At 35.5% G+C, this 15,050-nt stretch overlaps 1 protein-coding gene across 2 annotated transcripts in view; it reads left to right on the top strand.

Moving 5' to 3' along the window:
• NUP58 (nucleoporin 58) overlaps window positions 1-15,050 on the top strand; it is a 62,585-nt gene that overhangs the window by 9,457 nt on the left and 38,078 nt on the right. For both annotated transcript variants that reach the window (XM_058277048.2, XM_004453086.4), the window contains exons 4-9: window positions 1,546-1,695; window positions 2,678-2,815; window positions 4,834-4,944; window positions 8,819-8,843; window positions 10,727-10,792; window positions 11,097-11,271. In XM_058277048.2, the coding sequence (XP_058133031.1) occupies window positions 1,546-1,695; window positions 2,678-2,815; window positions 4,834-4,944; window positions 8,819-8,843; window positions 10,727-10,792; window positions 11,097-11,271 (665 nt within the window). The remainder of the gene's footprint in view (window positions 1-1,545; window positions 1,696-2,677; window positions 2,816-4,833; window positions 4,945-8,818; window positions 8,844-10,726; window positions 10,793-11,096; window positions 11,272-15,050) is intronic.

Raw genomic sequence — 15,050 nt, 5'->3', positions numbered from 1 at the left:
GTACATCTCTAAGCCTCAGGCTCTTCCACTGTATAATAAGGAAAATAATGTTGATTAATAAGTGAGCAGATACATAGGAAGTGCCCAGCAGAGTGCCTTCAACAGTCAGTATTGGCAGTGGCGCTGGTGGTGGTGATGGCACAGGGAGTGGCATCAGGGACAGCTAAGTGTATGAACAAGATGTAATTTTTCCCTTCAAGAAATTCAGTCTTGTGAGGTGAGGCGAACAAGTATGTCATTAATATGTTCTTCTGTCATTACATAAACATAGTCTACATATACATTTATTTATATGTAGTTGTACATTTATTTATATACAATTGTATATAAATGTATGTACATTTATTTATATACAGTTGTTTTTTTTTTAAACCGAAGTCTGAAAGGTATTGTGGAAGGCAAAGAAAGAACAGAGTATGAGTTTATTTTGTGGGCAGGAAACCTTATTCTGGGCAGAGATTTGCAAAGGCCCAATCTTAAAAGGGCTCAGGGAATTCTGAAAAATGTTTTTTACTTGGAGCCTAGGGTTCAGAGGTCAGCATGGTAGGGAGACATGAGATTTTAGGACTAGGTTGGGATTATATAATAAAGAGTTATACACTAAACCTTATTTTAGAGAAACTATGAACCTAATGGGAACTTTAAATCAGAGGAAATCATCAGAATGTCTCTTTCCCCTTAGTAACAGTGACAGATAATTCCAAGGGTAGATTAGAAGTTGGAAAAAATTATTGGGAGAGCAACAAATTAGGAGACACAGATGACCTGCTGTAAGGTTTTTAGGATGCCTGGAATCCAGGGATAGATTTGTTGTAGAATTGACAGAATTTGTAATGAGTGGAATTTATGGGGAGGGAAGAGATGTCAAGAATGACTGTGGTTTCTGACTTGAGCAACCAGATTGACTAAGGTGGGGAATTTAGGAAACCTTTTTTGAGGGGAGGTAAAGTTCAGCTCTGGCCATGTTAGGGTCCAAAGGGGCATCAAAGTAGAGATACCTAATGCGGACTCAGGTAGCTGTAGATTTAGACTCGTACCTGAAGTTGAAATTCTTAAAGTGGATGAGAATATTCAGGAAGTAATGGAGAAAGGATAGAGTCCTAGGCAATATCATTTAAGAAGTCAACAAAGGAAGAATAGCTACAAAAAATGACTGAAAAGGAGGAAGCAGAGGGAAGTAGGGAAAGCACTGGGAGTTAATTGAAACACAGTTCAATAAGGAAGAGAATTTTAGGCATAGAGAATGGTTGTTTAAGTAGTAAGAGGAGTCATTCTTCTGCTGAGGCTAAAGGGAAGAAAGATAAATCTAGGGACAGAGTTGAAATTGGCTTGTGGTATTATGTTGATTGGCTATTCCTTTGCTTTTCTAAAGTCACAGGGTCATTTTTTTCACTCGTCTCCATTATTTAGTCTCAACTACAATTTTTTCTCTCACATATCACAAGTACATATACCTTGTTCTACCTACAAAATGTGGGTTTCTGATTAAGAGTGGTATAATACATACATGCTTAAGGTAAAATGAGATTTTTTTTTTTAAAACAGGAACACCAGCCACTACATCTGCATCTACAACAGGTTTCAGTTTAGGATTCAGTAAACCTGCAGCATCTGCCACAACATTTGCTCTACCTATTACTTCTACCTCCGCTAGTGGTCTCACTCTTTCATCTGCTCTGACATCAACTCCAGCAGGTGAGGCAGAATTGAAAAAGAAATTATGCTTATTGGTTATATTACAGTTTTGTTTGGTTTGTGAATGTAAGTATCCACTTTCATTAAACATAACTTCAGTTTGGAAATATTTCAGTCATTTAGCCATTTTGGCTCACTAAACAATTGACTTGGGAAGAAACAAAATCAGTATTGGGCATTAAAGCAGCAGAGGCCATCTTGGGAGTTGGTCTCTACTTACAGAGCAAAGGAGAGAGGCCAAGAGGAGTAAAATCTGAAGCTATTAACATCTACTTTGCGGGCGGTGGACTTGGCCCAGTGGTTAGGGCATCTGTCTACCACATGGGAGGTCCGCGGTTCAAACCCCAGGCCTCCTTGACTCGTGTGGAGCTGGCCCATGTGCAGTGGTGATGTGCACAAGGAGTGCCCTGCCATGCAGGGGTGTCCCCTGCGTAGGGGAGCCCCACGCGCAAGGAGTGTGCCCTGTAAGGAGAGCCGCCCAGCGTGAACGAAAGTGCAGCCTGCCCAGGAATGGCGCAGCCCACATAGAAAAATGACACAAGATGACGCGGACAAAGAAGATGCAGCAAATAGACACAGAGAACAGACAACTGGGGTGGGAGGGAAGGGGAGAGAAATAAAAAAACAAAACAAAAAAAATATCTACTTTGTTTTTAAGGAGCATTTTGGTGACAGGAAAGGATAGAGTCCATATAATCTTACCTGGTTTAGGATTCGTGGAGTTGGTGACCTGTTTTGAAAACTCCTTATTACTGTCTGGAATCAGTTACTTGGTGCCATTCTAGTGTTACCGAAAGCCCTTATTTCTGTCACTGGTTTTTGCTTTGAAGCTATTATTTCTTGTTATCCTTCAGTATATATGATTTTGTCTTTCATGAATAGTTTTTCCAAAGAACCATCATGGAAATCAGGTTTTTAAAAAAATTTTTATTATTTTCTGTACAGTGTTCTTAGAAATAACATTGCCATTTGTTTTTTATAGCTTCTACAGGATTTACTCTAAATAGTTTGGGTGGAACAACCACCACAACTACCGCTGCATCAACAGGCCTTTCCTTAGGAGGAGCCTTAGCTGGATTGGGAGGTTCGCTTTTCCAGAGTACAAACACTGCAACATCAGGTAACTTACTCTCCAGAAATATTAATTATTTATATTTAAATTTACTATGGCTTTTTGAACAGATCATTTTGTCTATTTAACCTGTATGTTTTACATAATATAAAAAACGTATTATGAAATAGTATTTTTCATACGTAACTGAACGAGTTAAGGAGCCTTATTTTTGAAATAAATTTTCCTGTTTCTCAGTATCGATTTACTGACTAGATATGAAAGTATGAAGAAGGGGTTGTTTAAGGAGTCAAAATACTGTTCTTTATCTCAGGGTGATTTTTCATTTACTTTGTTTTTTTTGGAGGTAACGGGGATGAACTCAGGACCTCATTCATAGGAAGCAGGCACTCAACCACTGAACTACATCTGCTCCCCTCATGTTTACTTTGAAATTAGCCTCATGTTAAGGCTTCTGCAGATATTTAGAATATTGGCTACGCTAATTCTTGTATCAGAACTAGTTACTGTTTAAATGGCATTCCTAATTGTAGATGTAGATTAAGTTATTACAATTATACTGACTATATTATATCATATAGGAAATTCATACTTTAAAAAGGCAGTGGGGCTTTGTGCTGTTTGAAGAAATGGTATAATTATCTAAGATAGCAATCTGATATCAGTAATTTTTAACAATATACAATTAGGAAATATTGGTATCTGTTGATGTCACAATTTTCAGTAATACTTAAGGCTAAATATATAGTGTCTATTTAAGAAGTTTTTTGAACAACAATATGTATCAGATACTTTATTTGGATGTGTGGGGCAATGAAAGAATATGCCATTGTTTTCAATTAAAGAAAATAGTGCTTGTATGTCCTTTCTTCAAATGCTAAGTTTAATGGATGAAATCCAAGTCGGTGGAAGGGGAGAAAATGGGTCAGGATAATAAGTCATGTTAAATATGTAGGGTTTGAATTTGCTTTGCTCTTTCACCTATATATCTTTGCCATTATATAACTTTGTAGGTATTAAAAATGCTTTCTAATTACCAAGTTGCTAGGTGAATATAATACATATCTTTACAGTATAAATATTTAAACATCTCTCAAAGAAGAAGTAAGAAGAAGTAGAGGGTAGTCTATATGGATTTCCTCTACTTTTTAGATCTGCCCTTATTTTTCTTAGACTCTGGGCACAATGATCAGTGTTTATGTTATATTAACCTAAAGGTGCCACTGGTTTTTTATTTAAGATAACAGTCATTATGTTTTTTGCCATACATTGCATTGGATTCGAACCCAGTTTTCAGTTTCTCATGGTCTTATTTGTCATCTGTTTCCTCTGTTTTTAAAATAGGTAACATCATGTCCAAAAAGAACAGTTGTGTCAGCTTGGGAATGCATGGACTACATAAATGTAGGCTAGTCAACACAAGTTGAAATTTTGCTACTTGATTCATAAGTATAGATTAAGTGACTTGGGATTAACTAGAGTTTAGCCCCTTTATTTTCTTTTGGCAATGAGATGGGAATTAAATTGTCTATTTTAGAAAAAATTTTATGAAAAGGATTTGGAGTATGAAATTATGATGTTTGTTTAACTTTAAATCTTTCAAATTACCAGTTCTTTAAGATATCATTATTAGTACTGTTTCCTTAACATTATACCAAAATCTTGTGAATCTATACAAAAGCCTACATTTCCAAAGCATGATTGGAAGATAATATGTTTCCAACCTAAAATATGCCAACTAAAACTACTGTTATAAAGAGGATTTTAACACGTATTACAACAAGTAAAAGTTGAGTGTTCACATATTTTGAATTAATTAATCCATTCTCACCTTTTAAATAAAGAAAAAAACATGTAACCCAAACTAGATACACCATTGAATCCGAATAGGACTGTCAGTCCTTGTCCAATATAAGCTCTAGACTTGTTTCTTGTCTTGTGCTTAATTCAAGTATGAACCAAATCTTGCATCCAACTTAAGAGCATTTGAATGCTTTGGTCAGTAATGGGAAATTTTTGTAAAGTCTTTCAGTGAAATTTGTAAATGATGTTTAACCTGTTTGTAGGACTTGGACAGAATGCTCTAGGCTTAACGTTGGGAACTACTGCAGCTACTTCAACTGCAGCCAATGAAGGCCTTGGTGGTATAGATTTCAGTAGCTCATCAGATAAAAAGAGTAAGTAATGTAATTTTATGTTCTAATAGTAATTTTTTTTTTTTTTAAGATTTATTTTTATTTATTTAATTCCCCTCCCCCGGTTGTCTGTTTTCTGTGTCTTTTTGCTGCGTCTTGTTTCTTTGTCCGCTTCTGTTGTCAGCAGCACGGGAAGTGTGGGCGGCGCCATTCCTCGGCAGGCTGCTTCCTCCTTCGTGCTGGGCGGCTCTCCTTATGGGTGCACTCCTTGCGCGTGGGGCTCCCCTACAAGGGGGACACCCCTGTGTGGCACGGCACTCCTTGCGTGCATCAGCACTGAGAATGGGCCAGCTCCACAGGGGTCAAGGAGGCCCCGGGCTTGAACCGCGGGCCTCCCATGTGGTAGACGGACGCCCTAACCACTGGGCCAAAGTCCGTTTCCCTCTAATAGTAATTTTGAGAGAACTTCTAGTTTACTCAGAACGTCTGTGTTTGGAAGATCATTAGGTATAATTCAGTAGTGAAGTTTTAACTTTTAAGTTTGATTGCATGATCATTAATATTTTACAGATTTTGCATATGGTATGCATTTAAAGTTTTTTTGTTAGAGACAAGTTTGCATGTATGTTATATGCTATTTTAATATATTAAAAAGACTTTTAAACTTGGAATTATAATACGTATTATTTTTGTAACCTGTTCTTCTATAACATAAGGTGAGAATGTCAGTAATTCTTAAAAATATTTTAATGCTGCTTAGTATCAATTTTATGAATGGGTATATCATAATTTAGCCAACCATTGTCCTCTTGTTAGGTATTTATTTCCTTTTTTTTTATTCTGGAAATTTTTCTGTATTGGACATCTTTATATGGAGAGTCAGTATAGTATACTAGTTATGCCTGTCAACTCTGGAGCTAAATTGCCTGTGTTCAAATCCTGACTCTATTTATAAGCTCTATGATCTTATTCCAATTATTTATCCTCTCTGTGCCTCAGTTTCTTCCTCTGTAATGTGGTTCAAAATAATAGTACCTACTTTGTCATAGGCTTGGTTTGAGGATTACTATTTGTAATATCATAGCAGAGATAAGTATATAGTAAATGCTTGTTTACTTTTATTATAAATTTTTGTTCATGAAACAAAATGCATCAAACATTTATTTCTTTAGGGCAAATACTGAGAAATTGAATCATTAGCTTAAAGAGAGGGAGGGATATTTTGGAGACTCTTGGCATATATTGTGAAATTACTTTCCAGAAAGGTTTTTAGCAGTTTCTGCAAAAGGTTAACTCTGAAGAATTTATCTTTTTTTTTATAGTAACTCCATCAATTAGCCTGGGACTTGAAGTATCAGTGAAATGTTCTGATAGCTATGTGGAAAATAGTGTGCAAGAAGACAAGAATAGATGTGGAGGACTGTTAGAAAGCTTTTGTAGTATCCACATACGTTACTGGAGCAAATCTAATGTAGTCAGTCGGGGGTCCATGGAAATCTAGAAACAGGCCCACATTTTGTATATAAATGTATACATTTATAAGTATTTATGAGATATAGTAAAAGTGGGATATCAAATAGTAAAATCATACATTAGTCAATAGGAACAGTGATAGAACTACTTGGAAAAAAATAAAATAAAATTACTATTGTTGTACCATGTCTCAGCAACTCTAAGACAACATCTATAGAATGTAGGTCCTGATTTCAGAAATGTTGAAATATAAAAGAAAATGTCTTAGAATCAGTGAAATGTAAAATGTAGAAAAATAGTTTAAGAGGTAAATGACAAAAATGAATTACTTTATTTTTAGTTGCTTCTTTTTTTCCCCATATTTTAACATCTCTGAAATTGAGCTGTGTTTTGAAATTATGAGATAAGGATCTAATTTTAGTAATAGACACAAGAAATGACAATACAGAAAAAAAAATCAATGCACCTAGTATTGAACATGCTTAGAGATCACTAAGAAAAAATGCCTCAATAGAAAAATATACAAATTACTTGATTAGAAAGATAACAAAGTAAGAAATACATTTGTCCAATGTGCATTTGAAACACATATTTACTAGACTGTTGGAAATATACGTTAATATTATAATGAAGTGATGTTTTTCAGCTACATGACTGGCAAAGGTTTTAAAAATGTAATGATATCCGTTGTTATTGAGGGTGTGATGAAAAAGGTACTGTTATTGGAAGATGGGAAGGTAAACTGAGACAATTGTCTTAAGGGATCAGTTTGGTGAAAGAGCAAAGGCATACTCTTTGACCTATAAATTCTTCTTTCAGAAGATTTTTTTTTTTAAGATTTATTTATTTATTTATTTCTCTCCCCTTCTCCCCTCCACCCCAATTGTCTGTTCTCTGTGTCTATTTGCTGTGTCTTCTGTGTCCACTTCCGTTGTTGTCAGCGGCACGGGAATCTGTGTTTCTTTTTTGTTGCGTCATCTTGTTGTGTCAGCTCTCTGTGTGTGCGGCGCCATTCCTGGCCAGGCTGCACTTTCTTTTGAGCTGGGCGGCTCTCCTTATGGGGCGCACTCCTTGCGCGTAGGGCTCCCCTATGCAGGGACACCCCTGCGTGGCAGGGCACTCCTTGCGCGCATCAGCACTGTGCATGGGCCAGCTGCACATGGGTCAAGGAGGCCCGGGGTTTGAACCGCAGACCTCCCATGTGGTAGACGGATGCCCTAACCACTGGGCCAAGTCCGCCGCCCAGAATTTTCTTTTTTCAAGGTCTCACATTTATTACTGAACCAACTTACTATTGTCAAAGCATAAAAAAACCAAAAATAGCATTTTCCTCCAATAAAGTCCAACTGTTCAGAAAGGGTGTCTTTCTCAACAAGATGTAAGTGAACTTGAAACCATATAAACGTGAGTTATCACATGTGCAATTCCTTACAGACCCAGCTTCGTGCTTCTCCATTGTCTTCTCTTCGAGTTGTATCTGACTTTATTGCCCATTTTCATTCCAATCCATTGGGGAATGGGACAATTCTGTTTTTGTTTCTTGGCCAGGAATCACTTGATTCTAAAAGTCTTATGAGAAGACATGGTGAAACTGGCCTTTCAGAAGAGTTTTAAAGACATTCATTGCAACAGCATTATTTATATATTAAAAATGTTAACCAATAAAAGATTATAATAAAGCTACATCATCAGTATTGGTCATTTAAATAATTTTAAGTAACAGGAATACGGTTATATTCACAATGTGGCAGGGAAAATGTTGTAGCATACAATCGTCTTGATTACTTTTAAAAAATGTATATATAAACACACAAAAAAATAGACTGGCAAGAATCATTGAGGCTTCCTGGGTTGGTGAGATAATGTTTTTTGTGTGTTTCTGTGTTTTCTACATTTTTTTCAATAGGCATATGTTATTTTGGTAGTCAGAAGTAAATTTGGAAAAGTGAGTCACTGTCATTTTGCTAAAGGAGCATTCTACTTTTATATATATACTATTAGCAGTTATCAAATAGGTATTGAGAGAATGTCTGCAATGTTAAATATATATACATTTTTTTAATTTAACTTGTTGCTTTTGTAAAATATTTGGAGAAGTTCAGGTGATCTATCATAGTATTCTATTCTATACTAATAGAGCCTGAAAACTGTCAAGTTAAGCCAACAAGAGTTAAACTGCTAGGTAAGACTAGTAACTATCCATGCCGTATATTATTTATGGAAGACGATTTCACAAAGATTCTTGCCCTTGAAAGTAGATGCAAACCAGCTACATAACATCTGATTGAAATGCTTGCTCTTCAGTTCACGACGTGATGTTTAAAAGGCAATTGAAGATGTGCTTAACAGTTTATATTTTTATACCTTGTCATAATTTAATGCTTAAATTTGGAATACATTGTTAAATTACCTATTTTTACAAAAATCTTCTTGAATTTTCTAGGTGATAAAACAGGAACAAGACCAGAGTAAGTTTAATATTTAATTTTAAAAAGAATTTTACTTGTTAAATTGTAGGCAGGTTGTATGCTTGGAAGTAAATATGGAACCATATGCACATCAAGAAGTATTCTTTACTTTTACTCAGTTTTTTTTTTTTAAGATTTACTGTTTATTCCCCCCACCCCCCCATTCCCCACTCTCTTTGTCCATTCGCTGTGTTCTTCTGTGTCTGCTTGAATTCTCATTAGGCTGCTCTAGGACCAATCTTGGGACCTTCCAGAGTGGGAGAGAGGCGATCACTCTCTTGTGCCACCTCAACTCCCTGTTCTACTTCATCTTCTTATTTCTCGTCTCTGTGTCTCTTGTTGCTTCATCTTTTGCTGTGCCAGCTCTCTGTATTGGCTGGCTCTCCTCCGCAGGGCAGCTTTCCCACACTGGACAGGACTCCCATGCAGGGCAGCACTCCTGCGTGGGGTGGCGTTCCTGTGTGGGCCAGCTTGCCTTCACCAGGAGACCCTGGGCTGCGAACCCTGGACCTCCTATATGGTAGATGGGAGCCCAATTGGTTGAGCCACATCCGTTTCCCTAACCAGTTTTTGTCAAAAATGAAATAATAAATGTATGCTCTGCACAGACTATGAAAGGTCATAACTTTATTATTTTTTATTTTACTTTATTTTTTTAAAAGATTTATTTATTTTCATTTCATTTATTTATTCTCCATCCTCTTGTTGTTTGCTCTTGCTGTCTGCCGTCAGCTTTCCACTATCAGTTTTCCACCATCAGCTCTCTACAGCGGCACAGGCCAGCTTGCCTTCACCAGGAGGCCCCAGGAATCGAACCTGGGGCCTCCCATATGGTAGATGGGAGTCTAATCACTTGAGCCACATCTGCCTCCAGAACTTTAATTTATAATGAGTTAAGAAAATATGTAACCACTTCTTTCTAGGAAGGTGGTTGACTTTTCTGCCAAACAATATAAATAAAAATATATGATATGTTTTTTTTTTTAATTTTCTTTTTTGATACTTTTTAATTTATGAAATATTAAACAATTTGTCCAACGTTTCACCCTTCGAGCACCTTAGTAGCATTTCAAGTTTTTTTCCTAATGTCTTCAGTTAAGATTGAGAACAACCTCCATATACATCATATGTTTAAAGACCATTGTTTTTATTACCAATTATATTTTCTCACCTGATTTGCATTACAGTACATAAAGGGTTTATGAATAAATTACCAAGTTCAGTCCTCAAAACATCTGATGGATTTTTTAACCGTATTACATAAATGAAGAAGCTGAAGAGAGACTGAACTTTGTCTGAGGTTCTTTTAAGGAAGTTAACAGCAGATCTGTCACTGAACTCTTTAACTCCTGATTCCATTGCGGCATGTCACATTTAACTTGCTCTTGTCTTGATTGCATATTTGTGATTCCCTTAAGCTATCCCTAGGTTTTATTTTATTCTAGTAGATGTAGAAGAATAAATTGAAATTAGAAAATAATGACATAAAGTATTCTGAGTGTCTTATGAGTTTAGTTAGACCTCCTTTAACAATTATTTTGACCTGGATAAAATGTCCATCATAGAATCTTTGAGCCAGAGGAACTTGGCTCAACAACTCACCCAACTATAGTATTTTCTGATCTTTTTCTTAAACATAAGTATTTATAATAGATGCCAGTTTTTGTAGATAAGATGCCTGAATATCAAATGAATTGTTAAGTATCTTATTTTATTGCTCAGGAAATTTGTTCTTTATGAAGAACTTTAAAATCATCCAATATAGATTTAAATAGGGACCATTTTCTATATTTTCTCATACTTTTTAACACACTCAAGTAACAGCTATCCTTTTTTTTTTTTAACTCTCAGTGGTTTTAATACATTTGTGGCATTTTCCTTAGGGACAGTAAAGCGATGAAGGATGAAAATCTACCTCCTTTCATCTGCCAGGATGTGGAAAATCTCCAGTAAGTTTCAAATATAAGTAAATAAGTACTACTCAAAAAATTATAGAATATATCTCGGGGAACATCTTCTGTTCCTCCGAATCTGAACTTGGATTCAAATTTTAATGCAAGAGAGAAAGAAAGAACTACAGGAATTAAAATATAGCAACTGCCATACATAAAAATGTCTGTGAACCATGAAAGATGTTTGGGTTTTGTTTCTTAAAATACTTGTTCTCTGGCCAACATGTTTTAAATGTCCTTTTTTCCCCTTTAGGTAACCAAAGATGTCTTTTTCTAAAACTCAATTTTATTAATTTTTTAGGAAATTTGTGAAGGAACAAAAACAAGTCCAAGAAGAAATTAGTAGAATGTCTTCGAAAGCAATGCTTAAAGTACAAGAAGATATTAAAGCCCTAAAGCAGCTTCTCTCATTGGCTGCCAGTGGATTACAGAGAAACACTCTCAATATTGACAAATTGAAAATAGAAACTGCTCAGGTATACTAAACTACAACCATTTTACCATAAGTGGTTTTTTGTTTTGTTTTGCTTTATTTTTGTGGAAATAGCTATTTTTAATTATGACGTGTAATACATACATACTATAAGAAGTCAGATAGTTCATATGCTTTTTTTTAAATGAATCAATTTTATTGATGCATATTAATAAAGCATACTGTTTATCCAAAGTGTATAATCAGTGGCATTTGGTATAATCACATAGTTGCACATTTATCACTTCAGTCATTATTAAAGGATTTTTATTTCAGTAAGGATAGTAAACAGAAACAGATAAACAAACAAGAAAATTCCTCACCACTCAATCTCTGTTTCCTCTATTGTACAGGGCTGCTGTTTCTGGCTGTTCTTGCACAATTATTTGTTTGTTAAGGAGTTTTATTGAGATATATTCACATACCATGTGATCTATCCAAAGTATATAATCAATGGCTTTTTTTTTTTAGCTGTTAAAAAGTCCTTTATTGTAAAATTGTGAAATAATTAGAAAAGTAGATTGAAGGAAATTACAAATTTTAAATGAGGGTGCAAGTCCAGGTTAGAATTAATGTAATCAATTATAAAAAATAGCATAGCAACAAACATTTACAAATGTAAATAATAATTCAAATATAATGGAAATTAATTATAACATTCTAATTCTTACGTTACAGCTCTAACTGTTGGACGTAATTTCTAAGAATGAAATAAATTATTGGTTTAGTTAATTAATTTCCGTTTAGGCCATAATTCTTTCTAGATAATCAAATTCCTATATGGGAATTTTCACATCTTATTTGAGTGAATTACAGCAGATGACAATTTGCCAACTCATAATTTTATGAGGCAGAAAAACTCAAAATCCTGTTTTAACAGTCGTCTTGCTAAATCATTGATCCAGATTATTTTAATCAAAGAGTATGAATAAGAAAGTGTTAAAGAAAAATGAAATATCCAAAAATATATATCTTCTCCAGCCCACCTCAATTAAAAGCAAGTGTTTATTTTATGTGAAAAAATTTACAGAATACTGATCACAGGAACAAATTTGCCAGTTGCCGAGTGATTATTTTTCATATATTTTAATACTATTTTACATTTACCTGGTCTACTCCAGCTCCTTTTTGTTTACTGTTTGTATGGAATACCTTTTTCCAACCATTCGCTTTTAACCTGGTTGTGTCCTTATGTCTGAGATAGATCTCTTGTAGACAACATATAGATGGCTTACATATTTTGTCTTCATTCTGTCAGTCTATGTCTTTTGATTGGAGAGCTCAATCCATTAACATTCATTGTTACTACTGTAAAGGCATTACTTACTTCATCCATTTTGTCCTTCAGCTCTATATTATCGTTGTGTTGTCTGTCTTCTTATCCTTTAGTTTATCCTTCTTAATAACCTTCATTTCTAAAGTCTTCTCCAAATCACTTGCCCTTGTTTTTTCCTTTCAGGCTGCAGCACTCCCTTTAGTATCTCTTGCAAGTTTGGTCCTTTTTTTTTTTTTTTTTTAAAGATTTATTTATTTACCCTGGTTGTCTGTTCTTGGTGTCTTTTTGCTGCGTCTTGTTTCTTTGTCCGCTTCTGTTGTCGTCAGCGGCACGGGAAGTGTGGGCAGCGCCATTCCTGGGCAGGCTGCTCTTTCTTTTTCACGCTGGGCGGCTTTGCAAGTTTGGTCCTTTGGTAACATACTCTATCAGGTTTTTTTTTAATCTAAGAAGACTTCGAACTCACCATCAGTTTTGAAGGACAGCTTTGCCGGATACAGAATTCTTGGCTGGCATTTTTCTCTTTCAGTATCTTAAATACATCATATCACTTCCTTCTTTCCTCCATGATTTCTGATGAGAGGTCAGGACTTGAGTTTCCTTTATATGTGATACTTTGCTTTTCTCTTGCTGCTTTTTACCTGATATTTGTCATTTGGAATAGTAGGTGTCTCAGGATAGGTCTTTTCGGATTTATTTATTTATTCTGTTTGGGGTGCACTGTCTTTTTTGGATATTGATATTTATGTCCTTCCTAAGAGTTGGAAAGGTTTTAGTCATTATTTCCTCAAATATTCTTTCTGCTCCTTTTCCATTCTCTTCTCCTTCTGGGACACCAGTAATGCAAATGTTTGTGATTTTAGATTATCATTCAATTCCCTGAGACTCTGTCCCATTTTTTCCATTCTCTTCTCTTTCTGTTGTCCTGTCTTTTCCAGCTCAGATATTCTCTCTTTGAAATCACTAATTCTATCTTCAAGCAATTCAAACTGCTCTTTTGTGCCTCTAATGTATTTTTAATCTCATCCATTGTGTCTTTCATTCCCATAAGATCTGTTACTTTTCAGGCTTTCAAATTGTTACTTATGCTCTCCCAGTATCTTCTTAATATCCTTTATTTCTTTCGTCGTATTTTCTTTAAATTCTTTGAAGTGATTTAGGAGAGTTGTGTGATTATCACTGATTAATTATATTAAATCCTGTATCTCTTCAGGATATTTGGTTTGTTCTTTTGGCTGGGCCATCTCTTCCTGTTTCCTAATATGGCTTGTAATTTTTTGCTGCTGTCTAGGTGTCTGAATATGTTGATGAATATATTCTGTTAGCTAATGTCTCTTTTTTTTTTTTTTTTCACAGCTATTCTTTGGTATTTGGTTCAACTTATTCTCAGTCTTTAAAATTGCTCAGCTTAAGTTTTCAGTTTCAGGCCTGAGACTCACTAGTGTGGCGCAAATTTTCTCCCAGGATTTGGATACAGAGAGCACCAAGTTTTTGTCCATGCAGTTTCCAGACCGCCCAGCAGATGGCACCAGTCAGCACGCCTTTCCATGGAGGTGTTTCAGTCTCAGCTTTCTGTGTTCTTGTGTTAAATTTCCACATCAGAAATTCAGAGCAGGCTCTGCTGGCTGAAGTCACTGAAAAAAGCACCCCGACCTCTCCTCCCTTTTCTCCTGAAACAGCTGACAGGGAGGAAGTTGTCTGCTCCCCTGTCAGTTGGTTGCAGTAAGCCAGGTGTTTTACCCCAGCTTAATATCTTGGTGGGTGGGAGAGGAGAACCCTTCCTGGACACCATGGGGTCTTGGTAACTTACGTTTGTCATTTTGGTTTCTTTGTCTCTCTGTTCCTCACCGTACTGGGAGTTGTGTAGCACTATCCTGGTCTGCTTACCCCCAGAGCAGGTACTTTGGACAGCTTTTGGCTCTTTCTCTGTTGTTTTTGTGAAAGCATTCAGCTCTGTCTGGCTCCATCTTCCCACAATCTTATATGCTTGTAAACTGCTATAATATAGCCAGTTTTTATTGAGTCTGTGTAAAGATAGTGTTCTGTGCAGTTTACAGTTATTAACCCAGTTTGATTTTCACCATAGGCCTATGGGATAGATACTGCCATTAACCTTATTTTATAAATAAGAAATCAGGCGGAGAGCTTTGTAAATAAATGGAAGAGCTTAGATTCAGGCCCTTGCAATCTGACTCTACAGCATGCATTCTTTACCACTTTGTGTCGTAAAAGTGCCTGCTGGCTTGTAGGACCTAAATTGTTAGGTCTTACAAGATGGAAAACAGCAGGTCAGAAGAAAATAATGTTTTTAATCTGTCAATTATAATATAAAAATTATCTTATGCTTTTTAGATACTAAATTTAACTGATGACTTTTTTTATCTTAGATAATAAAAATAATAAGACTAGTAATATCTTGTCACTCATGTCTACTTGTTTTTCTTTCCCATTGTATATTATATTCTAATGTAATATATACTTCTATTTCAGTCCAGAAGCATGATGATCAA

The sequence above is a fragment of the Dasypus novemcinctus genome, chromosome 15 (assembly GCF_030445035.2).
Source record: "Dasypus novemcinctus isolate mDasNov1 chromosome 15, mDasNov1.1.hap2, whole genome shotgun sequence".
Classification (NCBI taxonomy): domain Eukaryota; kingdom Metazoa; phylum Chordata; class Mammalia; order Cingulata; family Dasypodidae; genus Dasypus; species Dasypus novemcinctus.
Note: the sequence above shows the minus strand (reverse complement) of the source record. Positions and strands in the feature narration are given on the sequence as shown.